The sequence below is a fragment of the Struthio camelus genome, chromosome 2 (assembly GCF_040807025.1).
Source record: "Struthio camelus isolate bStrCam1 chromosome 2, bStrCam1.hap1, whole genome shotgun sequence".
Classification (NCBI taxonomy): Eukaryota; Metazoa; Chordata; class Aves; order Struthioniformes; family Struthionidae; genus Struthio; species Struthio camelus.
Window position 1 is genome coordinate 134,867,749 of NC_090943.1, and position 15,165 is coordinate 134,882,913.

The 15,165-nt window shown below is 36.4% G+C and overlaps 1 protein-coding gene across 5 annotated transcripts in view; it reads right to left on the bottom strand.

Annotated features, from left to right (window-relative positions):
* Nucleotides 1–15,165, bottom strand: part of CHD7 (chromodomain helicase DNA binding protein 7) — a 132,475-nt gene that overhangs the window by 36,167 nt on the left and 81,143 nt on the right. For all 5 annotated transcript variants that reach the window (XM_068932626.1, XM_068932629.1, XM_068932627.1 and 2 more), the window contains 5 exons: nt 12,654–12,792; nt 9,168–9,305; nt 8,026–8,091; nt 3,420–3,475; nt 1,809–1,923 (listed from right to left, as the gene is read on the bottom strand). In XM_068932626.1, coding sequence (XP_068788727.1) covers nt 1,809–1,923; nt 3,420–3,475; nt 8,026–8,091; nt 9,168–9,305; nt 12,654–12,792 — 514 coding nt within the window. The remainder of the gene's footprint in view (nt 1–1,808; nt 1,924–3,419; nt 3,476–8,025; nt 8,092–9,167; nt 9,306–12,653; nt 12,793–15,165) is intronic.

Below are 15,165 nucleotides of genomic sequence, written 5' to 3' on the forward strand. Positions count from 1 at the left end.
GTTTAAGAATATTTTAAATGAAGTGTGAAATTACAATTCACTAATGAGCAATCGAAAGGCTTATGGCATGCAATGCATTTAGCATTCTTGAAAACTACAGCTTGCAATAAAGAAATTAGAGCCCTGTGCACTAAGTGCCTTTAGATTATTTTAACTACAGGAATTGTCTAATTGCTTTACAAGCAAGATTCAGAGATTATTACTCCAGAAACAGAAGAAACTGCACATGTATATACAGCTTCTCCAAAATTCACAATTTGTTATCAACTTTCTTACCCCTTCAACAAGTTATGCGATTCACTTGTATACAAAAGTGTCGCATTTGATTTTATACCTTTTAAAAACCACTCCAGTAGAAGAGGTAGACAAAAGGAGTGAGAACTAGGTATGTTATGACAGCTTCTTCTTAAACAAGAACTCCAAGTTCTTACGACAGATTATGATCCACTTGGAAATAGATTTAAAAAAAATGTAATTCCTGGCTTGTTCCCTTAGCACAGATGTTAAATTTTACATTAAAAACAGCTTAATGGCATGACAGACTGTATTGATCGTTCTTCTAAATTTCCATTTGTTTATTAACTCCTTTAAAAAAATGAAAATACCAGAAGTCTTGAAAAGTTAATTTAACTTAGCTCCTTAGGCATTAGAATTATGAGAGGCAGTTAATTCTTTACAGCTGCCACTTCATTTTCTAATAATCTCAAAAACATCTTTGGATGTTTTGACTTAAGTGTTCACAGAGATACTCCTTACGCCTTTCTATACTCTCTCCTAAAAGTATAGCATATCAACTCCTCCGCCTCTGAATTCTCATAAACTTTATCCAACTATATCAAGCTGATGCAATTAATCAGTAGCCCAGGGTGACTTTACAGAAGTTTTCAATTTCCTACCAGGTTTTGCTTATCTTGAATTATAAACAATAACGATAGGTAAATATGTAAATAAATAAATAAGTAAATAAATAAATAAATAAATAAATAGAGAGATTAACACAAAAGCATGTGTTTTCTCAGAGGACAGCATTTTGCTGAAAGGTGAACTTTCAGAGACACAAATTAGCAGATCTGGTCTTATTACTGATAGGACTCCTGTCACACTGCTGCTTATGGCTCCAAGTGAAATTAGATAGATGATCAAAAGCTTAGAATCCCTAGTAGGCAGCAGTCCGTAACACAAAAATGTGGTATGTTTTTCTGGCATAATCAGCTCCTGAAAAGACAGAGCAGGTACTGATTCAGCAAGAATCACTCTCAGTCTTAGGTATGCGTATCTTTTCACGTCATTGCTCATAGTTAAGAAAGAATTCTAGGTCAACCTACTGGTATTCCCAATTCTGACAGGTTGCTCAAGTTTTTTTTAAAAGTATGCCACAAGCGAATTTGTCTAGCCTCTACACACGTGTATTTTCTTATGTTCTACAGAACTTCAGCTAGCGCCTCATATGGTTTGCTTAAAGAGAATCACTACGCTGTTTCCACACTAAACTGCAAGGGCAAAGACCTAAGCAAGTAAACAACAGAAAGACAAAGCAACTTCCTGTTTACAAACGTGAACAACTAGCCATTTACTTTACGAAACAAAGCTATAGTAAAAATTATAAAGTTAGGAAGAATCGCCTGAGTTCCATAAACTTGCAGGAATTGGAATCAAGTCTGGTTATACTTCACACCAGAATAAACACCGCTGATATCTCGCCCTGTTATTCAAAATCTTCTGCCTGCATACAGAATAAGAATTCATAGGTATATTCCGTAAATATTTAACATTTAAACATTAAAAAAAAAGTTTTAAAAAAGTTGTACTTCTGAAAGGAATTTGTTCTGGCCCTGCTTTGCCTTAAATCGCTTAATCTTCTGCTGAATTCTCTTGTCTTTGTCCAATTCTTCCACAGATGCCCACTGACAGTGAAGGTAAGAACTAGAAGACGAAATAAAGAAAATATTACTCAAAACTGTCCCTCCTTTGCATATGCCTATGCATCCTATTAGTACAGTTAAATCTTTTAAGCACATTGTAGCGTCATGCTTGGGAAACTGGACACTATCTTCTTCATTATACAAGTTATTAATATGTCACCTTTACTGGAAGTAATTACACTTATTAATACACATATTAATGAAGAAATTCATCAGTATATAAAAAATAACTCCCACCCAAATAGAAACTCATACACTTACTCCATGCATTTAGTGTGCGGCACAGATTAACAATGATTTTTGCTGGGCATATTCAAAATATACATTATTAGTACAAGACGTACTCCCCAAGTGTTACTATTTAACATTATAGTCCAGCAAAGAGTAGGGTTTTAAAAGTTAATAAAAGTATGTAAATGCTAAAGTATGTCAAATACCATCACACTATACACTATATTTTTTGAGAATCGTCCTATAATTAGAAATCCTATGCAAGTCACTTAACATTTTAACATTGATAGAAAGAAAAGAAAAACCCTCATAACTGCACTTCTATAATATATCATCTTTAAGAACACACTAAGCCTCAGATAAGAATCAGCATCTCTGCCAAAATGCCTAGTCCCACTTTATAAATTTAAAGTCTGTCATAAAGTTTTACTGCTAAGAAGTAAGACACAAAGAGTTAATATAAAATTACATGTCAATGTAATAAAACTAGACAAACCACAATTAAGCTATTAAATATCACACAATAACTGATATAGTAGAAAGGGTAAAAACCTGGCAGTATATTTAAAATGAAGTCAACTATTTGCAGCTAACTGCAAGAAACTCACTTCAAGTGAATTTCCGTTCCTCATATGGAAGTTTTCAAAATTAAACAGGATTTTCTATTTCTCTAGAAGAACAACACGCTTTATCCAGCAGTTAAGTATTTTATGTTAAATACTGATTGCATTGCAGTTCCAGAGCCCAGAAGTGAAACAACCTGCTGCTCACACCCCTACTATATCCCTCTTTTGGAGTGGCAGCTATCTGTTGGAATACTGGAAACCATCTCGTTTCTTATCTTAATAAAACATTTTCCTGAACACAAATCTTGTTTTTGAGACAACATTAACGTTTGTTTTTGATTAGTTTGCAGACGCATTAAGAGATTAAAGCTCTATGGTTGCAGTTAGATCTATACAACTACATAGATACGTGCTCATGAGCCAGTATGCATAATTAGAGCCTTAAATTAAAATTTAATAGCAGAGCAATTTTACCTCTAGATTTCATTTTGGAAACAATACAGATGAGAGACACTACCAGACCTAATACCACCAATTCAAGATATTTCCCTGTTATTTATTTACCGCTATCTTGGACTAAATATTAGTAGTTTTAAAAGTGGGGTAGTAACAGTTACATCATTTACAAATCTAGTTTTCAACAACTATTTGGAATTTGCATAAACTGAATGAAAATAATCAAACCCATAATTTTACTTACAAGTTTTTGTACTTTACATAGAATTCTTCTACTTCTACCTCCTCTCCGTTCTCCATCTATAAGAAAAGAATTGTTGAAATGCGAGTTCAACCACTAAATATCCCATGGAGTGAATGATTAAAACTACCTGAAATGCAGAATACGGTCTCCACGTAGCACTAAAGAATAGAGAACAGCAGAGATACGTGGAGGGGTAGGAAAGAGTGTGGGGGGGGAGGACATGGGTAAGGAGTTTCCTCCAGCAGCTTACCCACGTACACACTGCACTGCTTACTACAACTTCCAAGACATGAATCATTTGAACTCCTCCCTAACCACATGCAGCTTCATTCACAACCTCACCCCAAATCTGGCTTTCTGCCAAACCCACAGTGTTAAGTAGAAGCCAAGTGTACCATTTTCTCAGGCAGCAGCCAATTAGCAACTGCACTCCTGAATGCCATATGTATTATTTTTGGCTGGCTCATGGCAACTTTACATTGTGGGTTTTGTAATGTTTTAAAAAAAAGTTTTAAAGGGGGTTTATTCCTCCATATAGTTAATAACTCCAAACAAGAATCCATATAAAACTAAACCTTATACCTCTGCTACAATTTTAGTGCATCAGTGTTCATGGCTTTAGTTTTACTCAACGGTGCAATTAAACTCGCTCAGGCAAGATGTCTCACACACAGAGCAGCCAAATTAAATTAACACCCAAAAACTACATTTAAAGCAAGGTTAAAGTTGTGATATAAACCAGCAAAACCAAGGGCATTCAACGCTAAGGGGCGAGACTACCCTTAACTCATCCCTAGTGCCAAAGTATTGCATAACATATGGCATGTAATTCAACAAAGCATTACTCCTGAACCTGGCTACAGGACAAATTAAGGACAGTGCACCAGCCACACATTTTGAATTCAGTTTATGTCACAACATTAACGGTTTGTGTTTACTAATGAACTTTGGAACAATTTTAAATAGAATTTTCCATTATACATACTCCATCAGAGACAGCAACACCTGTAAATAATAATAATAATAATAATAATAAAACCTCTATGCAGCACTAAACAGACAAAACTGATGACCCCGTATAAGTCAGTCTCCCCCATAAAACATGAATAGAAAAAGAAAAACTACACTGAAGCTGGAAGATGCAATCTCATCTTTCCAATTCTCTCTCAAAAGAAGTTGCTGGCTAGACATTACTTCCACGCATGTGCAAATGAAGAGCGACAACAGTAGCTACATTAAACTCTGCATTAAATTCTGTTCTAGCACAGATAAGAAAAAAATTAATGTATTCCTGATCTCTGATTTATATAGTATTCCTTCTCTTCCAGACTTAGCAAAGGATTTTGGCATTTATATCATTCTAGTACATTTTGCCAGCACTCCCTTGAGGAGACAGGAGCAACACCAGCTTCCACCTAGGTCTCCCTGGAGAAACAGAAGACAAAAAACTATTCTCAGTTCTTCTTCCGGATCTCCTTGAACCCTGTATCAACCTCTAGCCCTAAACACAGGGAGAAGGTTTCCCAGTCATTTTATAAAGACACTGTCACAGGAAGGAATTTGAAGACCATCAAGTTTGTTTGTTTCTCAAAAAAGACGAGAGGGGCTATTTCTCAAGGGATAATCACAGAGGTAAGAATTGAAGGGAGGAAAAAAATATATATATAATCAAGATTCCACTATCTGAATCTATTTATTACCCCCAGGCAAAAATCACTCTTTAAGAAGCCCTCCTTAATTTTAATATATTAACTTTTTACTCTCAAATACTATGGCCAAGTCTTTGATTAAATCAGAATCCTCTGAGATGCATTAATCTTACAGTGATGTGTTTATACCTCTTTATATAGCAGTTTGATATTAGCCAATTCAAGGCACTTGTGCAGCATTTCAGTCACATATACTTACTGTCAACTGTCAACTTAATAACAATAATTCACAATGTAAATCTTGATAAATCCTGTAACTCATACAAGTACCACTGTATTGTCTGATAAATAATAACTAGTTTATGTTTTTAAATGTTCTACAAGGGTGCTTCCAAGGTTCACTTAAATAGAAAGTATTTCAGAAAAAAAATCTTTTTAAAAATGTTACTTTGGCATTCACGCTTACGGCAAACCAAAAGAAAAATTCAAATCAAATTACAACCATCTATACTCAAGTGGGGTTTACGAGTACATCAGCCTAGCACAAATGCGAGAGAAAGTCTCGCATCAGTGATTTTACATCGCTGCCCAGCCCTCACACACACGTTAATATTGACCAAGTAGCAAGATGAAGCAGAACGTTCATACAAAACTCCTCCACAACTGATTAAAGACACCCTAAAACAGTGCATGTCAGATACGGCAACACAGGACCCTTCAAATGATCATTTCCCAGGTGTGACATAATTGACGGTTTGATCTGTAGTCTGCAGATAACGTGAGAGGTACACAATCCTTTCCTTCAAGGCGCGCACAGTCTTGCACTGCCAGAGAAAGTATACAGTGATATCTGCTGACACAGTTATTTAAGCAAGTCACTCAGCAGCAGAGATGTCTAACAGTTTCAAAAAAATAACTGAAGGATGAACTGCTAGAAATGTAGCAGATAGAGCACATTAATGACAGATGCAAAGCTATACGTACTAGAAACAACCACTTTAACTGATACGCAGCTCTAGATTTTAAACTGACCTGTTAATAGAAGAGATGCAGGCACTGTAAGCAGTTCAGTAAGACATAGTTCTTACCATGCATTAGAAGGCAAAAAGAGAAATTCAGATGTGCAATATGTATGCACTACAAATAACATACCTTTCTGTAACACCTGCTATTATGCTGAATAGCATATTTAGCTCTAGTCATTCTTCTTTCAAGGTAGCAGAAATTCAAAGGAGGCTCAAGTTGGCCAAGAAAATAATCAAGAGAAATGGAAGATTTCCAGATACATAAACTGAAGACATTAGGACTGTGACAGCTTAGAAGAGGACATGATATATATATGTAAAACTTTCTGCAAGCGGGGAAGAGCATGTAACAGAATTTAAAAAATCAAAATTAATAATAATGATGGGGAAAGTATTTTTTATTCATAACTGGTAACTCCAAAGCTAGACTAAGATTATTTTAGAGAAAGTCAGTATAATTTTATGATAAGAACATTGCTCCAAAAGTATACTTGTTATTTAATGTCCTTTACTTGAACATAACATCTTTGTTACACCCTAATTCACTGAAAGGTTTCCTAGTGAAGCCTTTCCTCATGTTTATTTTATGCACTGGCCCTGATCGCAGCAATTTTACTTTGATTAGTAATCTAACAACCAGGGTTTTGATGACGTTAGTAAGAGTGTAAAAGACCTTTAATAAAAGCACAGTTGGGTACTTCAGATGTTAAATATTAACATCCTGAAATCCATTTTGGGGGGATAGAGAGAAGGGCTGGGAAGAAGAGCAGGGAAGAGACACCCCTCAAACCTGTAAATGCAATCCATAAAAAACATTAAAGAGCGAGCTCAAAATAGAGCTTGCCTCCAGCAGAGCTTGCAATCAAAGACATGCAGGCAGCAGACCAACCACTTCCCACAAACTGCAGCAAAATACACACTCCCCATGAGTAACCACACCTTTGTTTGCAGGGGAGAGGAAGAAGAGAAGAAGAATTGGTGAAAAACAGCTTCTAATGTAAAGACATTCATGAAAAGACCACGTTCTCCTCTCCTGCCTACCACACTGTCAGGACAACTAATTACTGAGTTTACATTACATGAAGTTCATCTGCAATATAAGCCTGTGGCTTGAAATACAAAGTATAGTGCCCTAGACTTAAACAAAACAAGCCAACACACACACCTTAAGAGGTTTTGTGCTATGAAAGCTGCAGGACCAGGTCAAATTCAATCAAAGTCAGTCATGACACTGCATGAATTTTGGCTTACAAAGCTCTCAATGAGGTTACCACAACAGTAATAGAATTAAAAAAAACCCAAAAAGCTACATATAACATAACCAAAATAATCCACAAAGGCAACTCTCCTGCCTCCAGTCTGAAAATTAACACTTCCGGGAAAAGAAGAAATCTTTCTAGTTAACAAAGATAAACCCTAGTATCACCTCTAGATTAATTAGATGAAGGGTTTTTTTTTTTTTTTTTAATCCAACTGCAGGATAAAGCAGACAATTAGCTACAGAGAGGAACCTATAATGTACAATAATGCCCTTTCTGGAACAAGCTCTTTTCTAACTCCTACTCAAAGACTAATAAGCTTGGGAGCGTAAAGATTAACGAAGTTCTGCAGCAGTTTAGAAGAGTCTTCCAGCAAAATAAAAACCTAATTCGCAAGCCAGGCAGAATTAGAAAGAGGATAACACTAACCAAAAATCTAAATTCTCATCTGAAGAGACACAAGGAAAGACTAGAAGACTAAACAAGCAATCAGTTTTGTTCATGCCTATCCAAAAGCATGCTAAATACTACGTAAAGACATCTTCAGGGAACTTCCTCCATCCACTAAAACAATTTTTCAATTAAGAATATCCAAGATATTCTGAGACTTTAGTAAGCGGTTTAGCAGACTCGTACTTCGCTCTTTAAAAGATACAGGAGGTTGCGTTTTTACCTTTTTCTTGACTGACCGGCTACTCATAATTTTCTCCACAACAGGACCTTCAGCATCAGCAGATTCCTACATCATAAATATCATACAAGAGTTATGGGCATGAATATACTACTTTTGTTTCTTATAGACTTCCCACATTAGAGAAACACTGAATAATTTTTTTTTGCAGCAAGAGTTTAATGCACAGGAGGATTTTTTCCTCTTAGCACGAGAGCTCAGCAGATTCAAATGCATTTAATATCATTATAAAGGACTGAACAATACTTGTTTAAAACCATTTTGAAGAGCTAAGTGAACTCCTGCTTTCCCTCAAAGGCTAACACACACATATATAGATATAATCATGTGGTCAGTTATATCTCTCCTAAAATTAAACATGCTTTCATCACCCAAATACACCATTCTAAATAACAGATGACATTTAGGAATTCCAGTTGGAGTTCCTAAATCACATCAAAATCACGTGCGGTCCCCACTATACTACAGTTGCAGGCAGACCTACCAAATTCCCCTTCTGATAATACACAATTAACAATGGAGATCACATACCGTATTTCTCAGGGCTTAACAAATTGCCAGATGAAATACCAAAGAACACGTCTATATTCTCCAATAGGTCATCAGTTAGTTAAGTGAAGTAGTTATTTGAAAAAAGCACTACAAAACAACGAGATTGCTACAACAGCCATTCCTTACGTTATTACCCCTCATTTTATTCAAACTATTTTATCCATCATTTACATTGCGCAGAGAATAAAGCGTACCCTGCTGGGTACTACAAGGCAGTAATTTCATAAAGGGGTTCTTATGGTGCCTAGCAGCAGGGGATAAGCTTGAGTGGTTTATTAAAGTCACAGAAGCCAGACCACTGAATTTACAGAAGTAAATTCAGACTCCTTGCAGTCCAGTTTAGGTTTCTTTTAGGTAGAGACCATTAATTTCAAAGCATTGTGTCAAATTACATATCGTCAGCTTGTAAACAAAATCATGAATGAATATATTATTTAAGAAGCTAAAAAGCTAATTTCTTTTGGCACATTGTGCCAAGTGTGGATGAATATCATTCAGGAAAAGAAAAGAACTCATATTTGAGCTCTGAATGCCATAGTTACAACGCATTCAGATCTGGGATACCAACTGACCTGTTGCTCTGACTGAGAAGTATTAGAAGGAGAGTCTCTTCCAGCAGCATCAGCATCATCGGCCTCCTCATCTGAAATCTTGAACTCCAGGTCTTCTGTATAACGCTTCCTCTTCACCTGCCTGCTAGAGCGACGCTTCTAAAAAGAAGGTATAGATATTTTTCATGAGGAACAAAACCGATGAACTGCAGAATAACTGAGAAGACTACTTCATGTTTCTCAAATACACTAGTATGCAAAGTTTTGTTTGTTTGTTTTTACAGTATCACAGTAGCAATAATGGAATCAAAACTGCACTATTCTAAATTCCTGCCTTTTTAGTTAAAATTAACTTTTGTACCAAAAAAGATCACCATGCTTGTTCTAAGCTGGAAAGTGGTAGTGGAACTTTAGGATTACCAGGGTCACATAGCAATACAAAAAGCATCTCTAAGGGAGCAATTCACAAAACAAGAAAAAGTTACATCTATCTTCTCAGTTTGTGTCTTCTACCAATTCTGACAGAGGCCAAAGGCAGGAACAAAACACCAGCTTTCCTCAGCATGGCCCATAATGTTGCCAAAGCCCACCTTGCTCTTCCTGTCCACCTAGTTGTACTGAGAAGACATAGCAAGGGAAATACAGTGAAATACAGTTTCCTCACTCCATTTGCCCCGCACTATTCAGAACCAGCGCTGCCCTGAAGAACCGCACAAGACCTCAACTTTAATAGTGGACGAAGAAAAAGCTGAGCTATCTCCACTGTGAAAATGTAGCGCCTGTGTCCCCGTAACCTCACCTCCAAGAAGAGAGAGGTCAAAGAAACTGCAGAAAAACGTCTGTAACACATACACACATACATTTGACAGCATTTGTAACTTAACATACAATGCCAGACTCCATTTTCTACAACAGTAAAATTCAAATTCCCAAATAGTCTGCTTCCGGTCATACGTTTTGAAATGCTAATAATGCATCTTGTTGAAGGAAACTGTCAGCGAAGCATTAAATATCTCAATAGACTCATGTGCATATTTAAAAAAAAAAAAAGATTAGGAATTTCAACTATTCAAAAAATTTTTATAAATTGATACGTTATTTTTACATCTTTCTCATCTTAACATGCACCTATTTTGCTACTCTCAAATAGGTACATAACTTGTTCAACAGACATTTGTATCCAGGTCTCTGAATGTACATAGGTCAAGTTAAATATTTACTTTTAGATAGTTAAGGATATTTTTTAACCACATAAGTGTCCGAAAGATTTCACAAAATTATAAAATTTTTTAATTAAACTGAAATTTTTGAGTAAAGCTGGAGTTTACATGATCCCTTTAAACAAGGATGATGGGGCTCTGTCTTTAAAGTAGTAAATTACGGGAGTTCCTGTGAGACTGTAACATGACAGCAACATTTTTATACTTGAAAATAGATGTCATTTGGCATATTCACACCCTCTTTTCCACAATCACTGATGGGAAAATATTAATTTTCTTTTGGCTCTACAGGTAGGTAAGTATCTTCATCCATTTCCCTAATAGAAAGGGCACCTAAAATATAAGCGTAACCCTCTCTCCGATATTTATTTACTTGGTTAGCTTCATGTTTCCCCTAGCATTCACTTAAGGCTTTGCAATTTTTGTGTATTGTTACCAGAAACCATGCATGCATTTGTTTGTATCAGTTTATCTTTTACTCATCCACTGATCTATTAGTGGAAAGGCGAATAATAATAGGTTTGGCAATAGAATATACGAAATTTGTATGATAATATAACACACAAAAGCAAATATTCTTCCTGCTCTTCAAAGATAACTATGCACCACACTTAAATACTCAGCTCTTTAAAAAGCTCATGCAGTAGCGCACCAAAAATACAACAGTGTTTTAGAGAATTGCATAATATAAATTTGAGTTGGGAAATCGATAACACGTTTCTGTAGGAATGTTAATTCTAGGCATCTTAATGTATAGAGTACAGCCCCTCCCTAACCTTACATAAAGGTAAGGTACTGTGGGCACAGTATAACATGCAGTGTGAGGAAAAAATATTAAGAAAATTAAAAATAATTACAATGGTAATACTTTATTACTTTAAGTGATGCAAAGTCCCTATTTTTACCTAAAGATTCATGTTTACATAAAGAAAAAAAATATATTTCAAATGTAAACTTTATCATCTAAATGAGTTTCAAAGAGGACTTCTTGTCCCGCTAAACTGAAAACAACAAAGGTGCAAATATGTTGAACTGCTGATGGTATATAATAGTAAAAAAAACAAACAAACAAAAACACACCACACCCCACACACCACTATTAGCCCCAGAAGTTTCTTCTGCATCTTTGTCAGCGCCACTAATTAAGCTAAGAAAGACTTGAAGCACAGGACAGAAAACTCATTCTTTAGACATTTCAGTGTTTGCACGTGTTATCTCCACTCTAAATAAGACTTTATAATGCCATGATGACTCTCATGCATCAGAAAGAATGCTCTTTTCTGTTGTTGTTGTTGTTTTTTTTAAACTAGAATATAGTATATTGTTTCATATTTTATTATACTCTACAACCCTCTGGAAAATGGTAAAGAGAGAAGGCATAAACTGCATTTGTGTTGCAACATTGCTACTTTTCACCATGCTGCTTTGAGCCTTCAAGTGATCACTGGTCTTGACATCACTATTAACTAGAAGCAATGCGTGCAGACTGATATGAGATGGCCAAATGCAATGGATTTCAGAAATACCAGTATGACTGTTCAGGCGTCTCATACTTTCTCCATTATAATTTGCATCTCTTTCCCTTTATGAGAATTACCAACCTTTTTGAAATTCTGATTTTAAAAGCCCACTCTGACCACTGCCAGCAGGAGCAAGCCATGAGCTGACCACCTCTTAACAGGGCTAGTGACGGAACGCACAAAAGTTTTCAGATTTGCTTCTTTATTTCAAACTTTCATTTATACAAAAAAGTTTAGACAGAAATTGACAGATGTTCAGTGTTGAAGAGAAATTATCACTGTTAGTTGATGACTGGCAGTCCTGCAAAAAGGCCCTTCATTCACAAATTGTGTAGTACAACCCACATACCTTCAAGTTTTCCCCATACCACTTTGCCATGTTTTATTCTTGATGTCAGAAGATCACAAAGTCAATGCAAAGGAAAAAGTGAGCTCATAAGCAAGACCTCGCAATGGTATATTAAATCTATAGATCAGAAAATTCATCTTCATAATTCCAGAGTGGTGGAGGAGAGCATGCAAAAATCAGTAGCACTTTGCATGTATCTACAGGTAATAAGACTGTAAAGCAAAATTATGATGAGGAGTGCTTATTTTAAGTAAAATATTCACCATGGTGATCTCCAATTCTCACCTTCTTGATATATTATGCTAATCAATAAAGAAAATACCTGGATGTATCTATCTCAAAAGCAATGGCAAGCAGTCCTCCGATTTTACCTACCTAAACTGTCAAGGGTTACAGAGAATGGGAAAGAGAGAATTACCTGAACTCCGGGGTCATCATCATCTTCAGGAGGAGGTGATGGTGGTGGAGTTTTTTCCAGATCTGAATTTTCAGAACCTTCTTTTCCCTTGTTAACCTTTTTCTTCGCAGCACTAGTTTCTGAGTCTGGTTTCTTGTTACTAAAACAGAAGTATTTTTAATCAAACTTCATGTAAAAATGTAAGCAAGAAGGGTTTAACAAAACAGTTAACCTCCGAGATGTTTATTTTTAGTGATGTCATTATTTTCAACTGCCTTTTCTTATTTAAGGATTTAAACATAATTGCAAAAACCCATGATGCACAGGCTGCTGCTATACATTTCCCATTCCTTAATAGTGGACACATCACTTCTCGCCTTCAAGAAGTGATCTTAGACAGGGACTAACATATTTGACAAGAAGCTAAAAACGAGACTGGAAAAGAAGAGTCGCCGTCTTCAAAACGTGCGCTTTCGAAAACATTACTTGAACAGTCTGATGTACGTGAAACGAAACAGGATTACCTGTGATTACCTGTGTACTTTTCTTGATATTAACTGTGTGGACTAGTCGAGCAGACCCAGAGGAAGTTTTACCAAAACGGCAGACCAAATGAGAAAATTCTCCACTTTATTCTGTGTTCCATGTCATTTCCAAGAAGTGGGATAGGAAAGGTGTCTTTGTGTCAGACCTCAGGGCACGCACGCACCCTTAATGACTACAACCATAGTTTGTATTGGTGGAACAGTTTACACAGATGGGATTCAATACACTTGTCCAGATTAGGCTTGCAGTTGTCAGCTGCAGCTACCTGGCTTTTTGACCTAACCTTTATGCTTCTCACAAATTTTCTACTGTTTTTTCCTTTGATGAGAAACCAAAAACTAGCATCCCAGTGTCCACGTGAAATTACAAAGTCGGAACTACTAACGAAGAAAAAGCTTTCAGGGTTGTGCCCCCCGGCCTTAGGAAAATATTCACCTTTATGGAGTTGGGACTACACCTTCTCTTTAACTATACCTAAAGCCCCATCTAGGCATATACAGTTATTAAAAAAAAGAAGGAAAAAAAAAAAAAAAAGGCAAGCTAAGGATACATGTATCAAAATCCAGCATCATGTAGATGAAATTTTTAAATAGCAACAAGACGGACTGAGGATAAAAGTTAATAGCTTTAAACATATTTAGTCTTTGAGACTCATATGGGTTTTTGCCCTTCCCCCCCACTTCTGTGGTCAACCACTTCAGGTCTGTCACTGACTTGATAGATGGTTTTCAAAAAGTTGCTGAAATGTTTAAAGGAAACCTGCTCGTGTAGAATTATACATTGATTTTTGACAAATGAGAACTACAGATTGTGAAACGTTATTTCAGCCACTTTTAAATATTAGCTCCTGCTCCCCTAATGTCTTAATTTCACACCAAGGATGTTCTCTAGGGTTTGTTTTTCCCTCTGTAAATCCCAGTCTGGTAACCTCTCAAACAAACATATCAGGTTTTTTTATGCTTATTCATTTTGATTAAAGTATTTATTGACTGAACGCATATTTCAGAGCTATAATTTAAAATTTCTGAACACATTTATATAAGGCTTTCATAGCAGAACAACTCAATTCCTATATTACTTTCTTTTGCAGAGGGTATTTAAACCAATATTGAATTTTTAAAAAGGCAACAACAAACAAACAATTACACAGGAAAACGCTGTGAGGTTGAAAAATAAATTCTTATTATTGCAAAATTATAGGGCACAATATAGCTTTCCACTCCAAAAAAAAAAATCCTCAAACCGTGACAATTTTCAAAAAACGAAAAAAAAGTTTGATACCACTGAAAGAGCGACGATGTAAGACAAAAATCATTACCCCCCCCCCCCCCAAAAAAAAACCTATACAACAGTTCGCCTTCCAACCGCCCCAGTGTGTATGCTACACATGGACAGAAGTCTCCCCTACTATGAGGCTCCATTTCCAGCATTTATTTCCGCTCTAACTGCCACAAATTATACAATACTACAGCTGAACGCGGGGCCCCTTCCCTTTCATCTGCACGCCAAGAGCAATCAGATTACCCTGGTAACCAGCGGTCACATGACCAGCACCTGCTCTTTTGGCTGGATGCCACTGACTAAAGCCATCTGCTTCTCTCAATCAGCTTTCAAACATTCCCAACACCTGCGCTGCGGCGTTTTGTGGTTTCTTTTATCAAATCAGTGCAAAACTGCTTCCAAAACTTTACATATTTCTCAAATTTGTTTAAATCAAAGGTAAGCCTGTCAGGGAGTTGAACCGCTGCCAGGTAAAGTAAGTTGACAGGCTAGTGCTTTTCACCGGTGACCTCTATAAATCAGAGCAAAGCGTACAATTAAGTTTAGTAGTAGTTACCGTGCCCTGGGTGCACTATCACATATGAATAACAGGCTTAAAGTCTTGAAGAATAGCGTAGCCAAGGTTTGATAAAATATCAATTTGCTGAAAGGCAGGAAAGCGCTAATGATTGTCTGTCTGCCCTAAGACCGCTCCGCGGCCTGACCA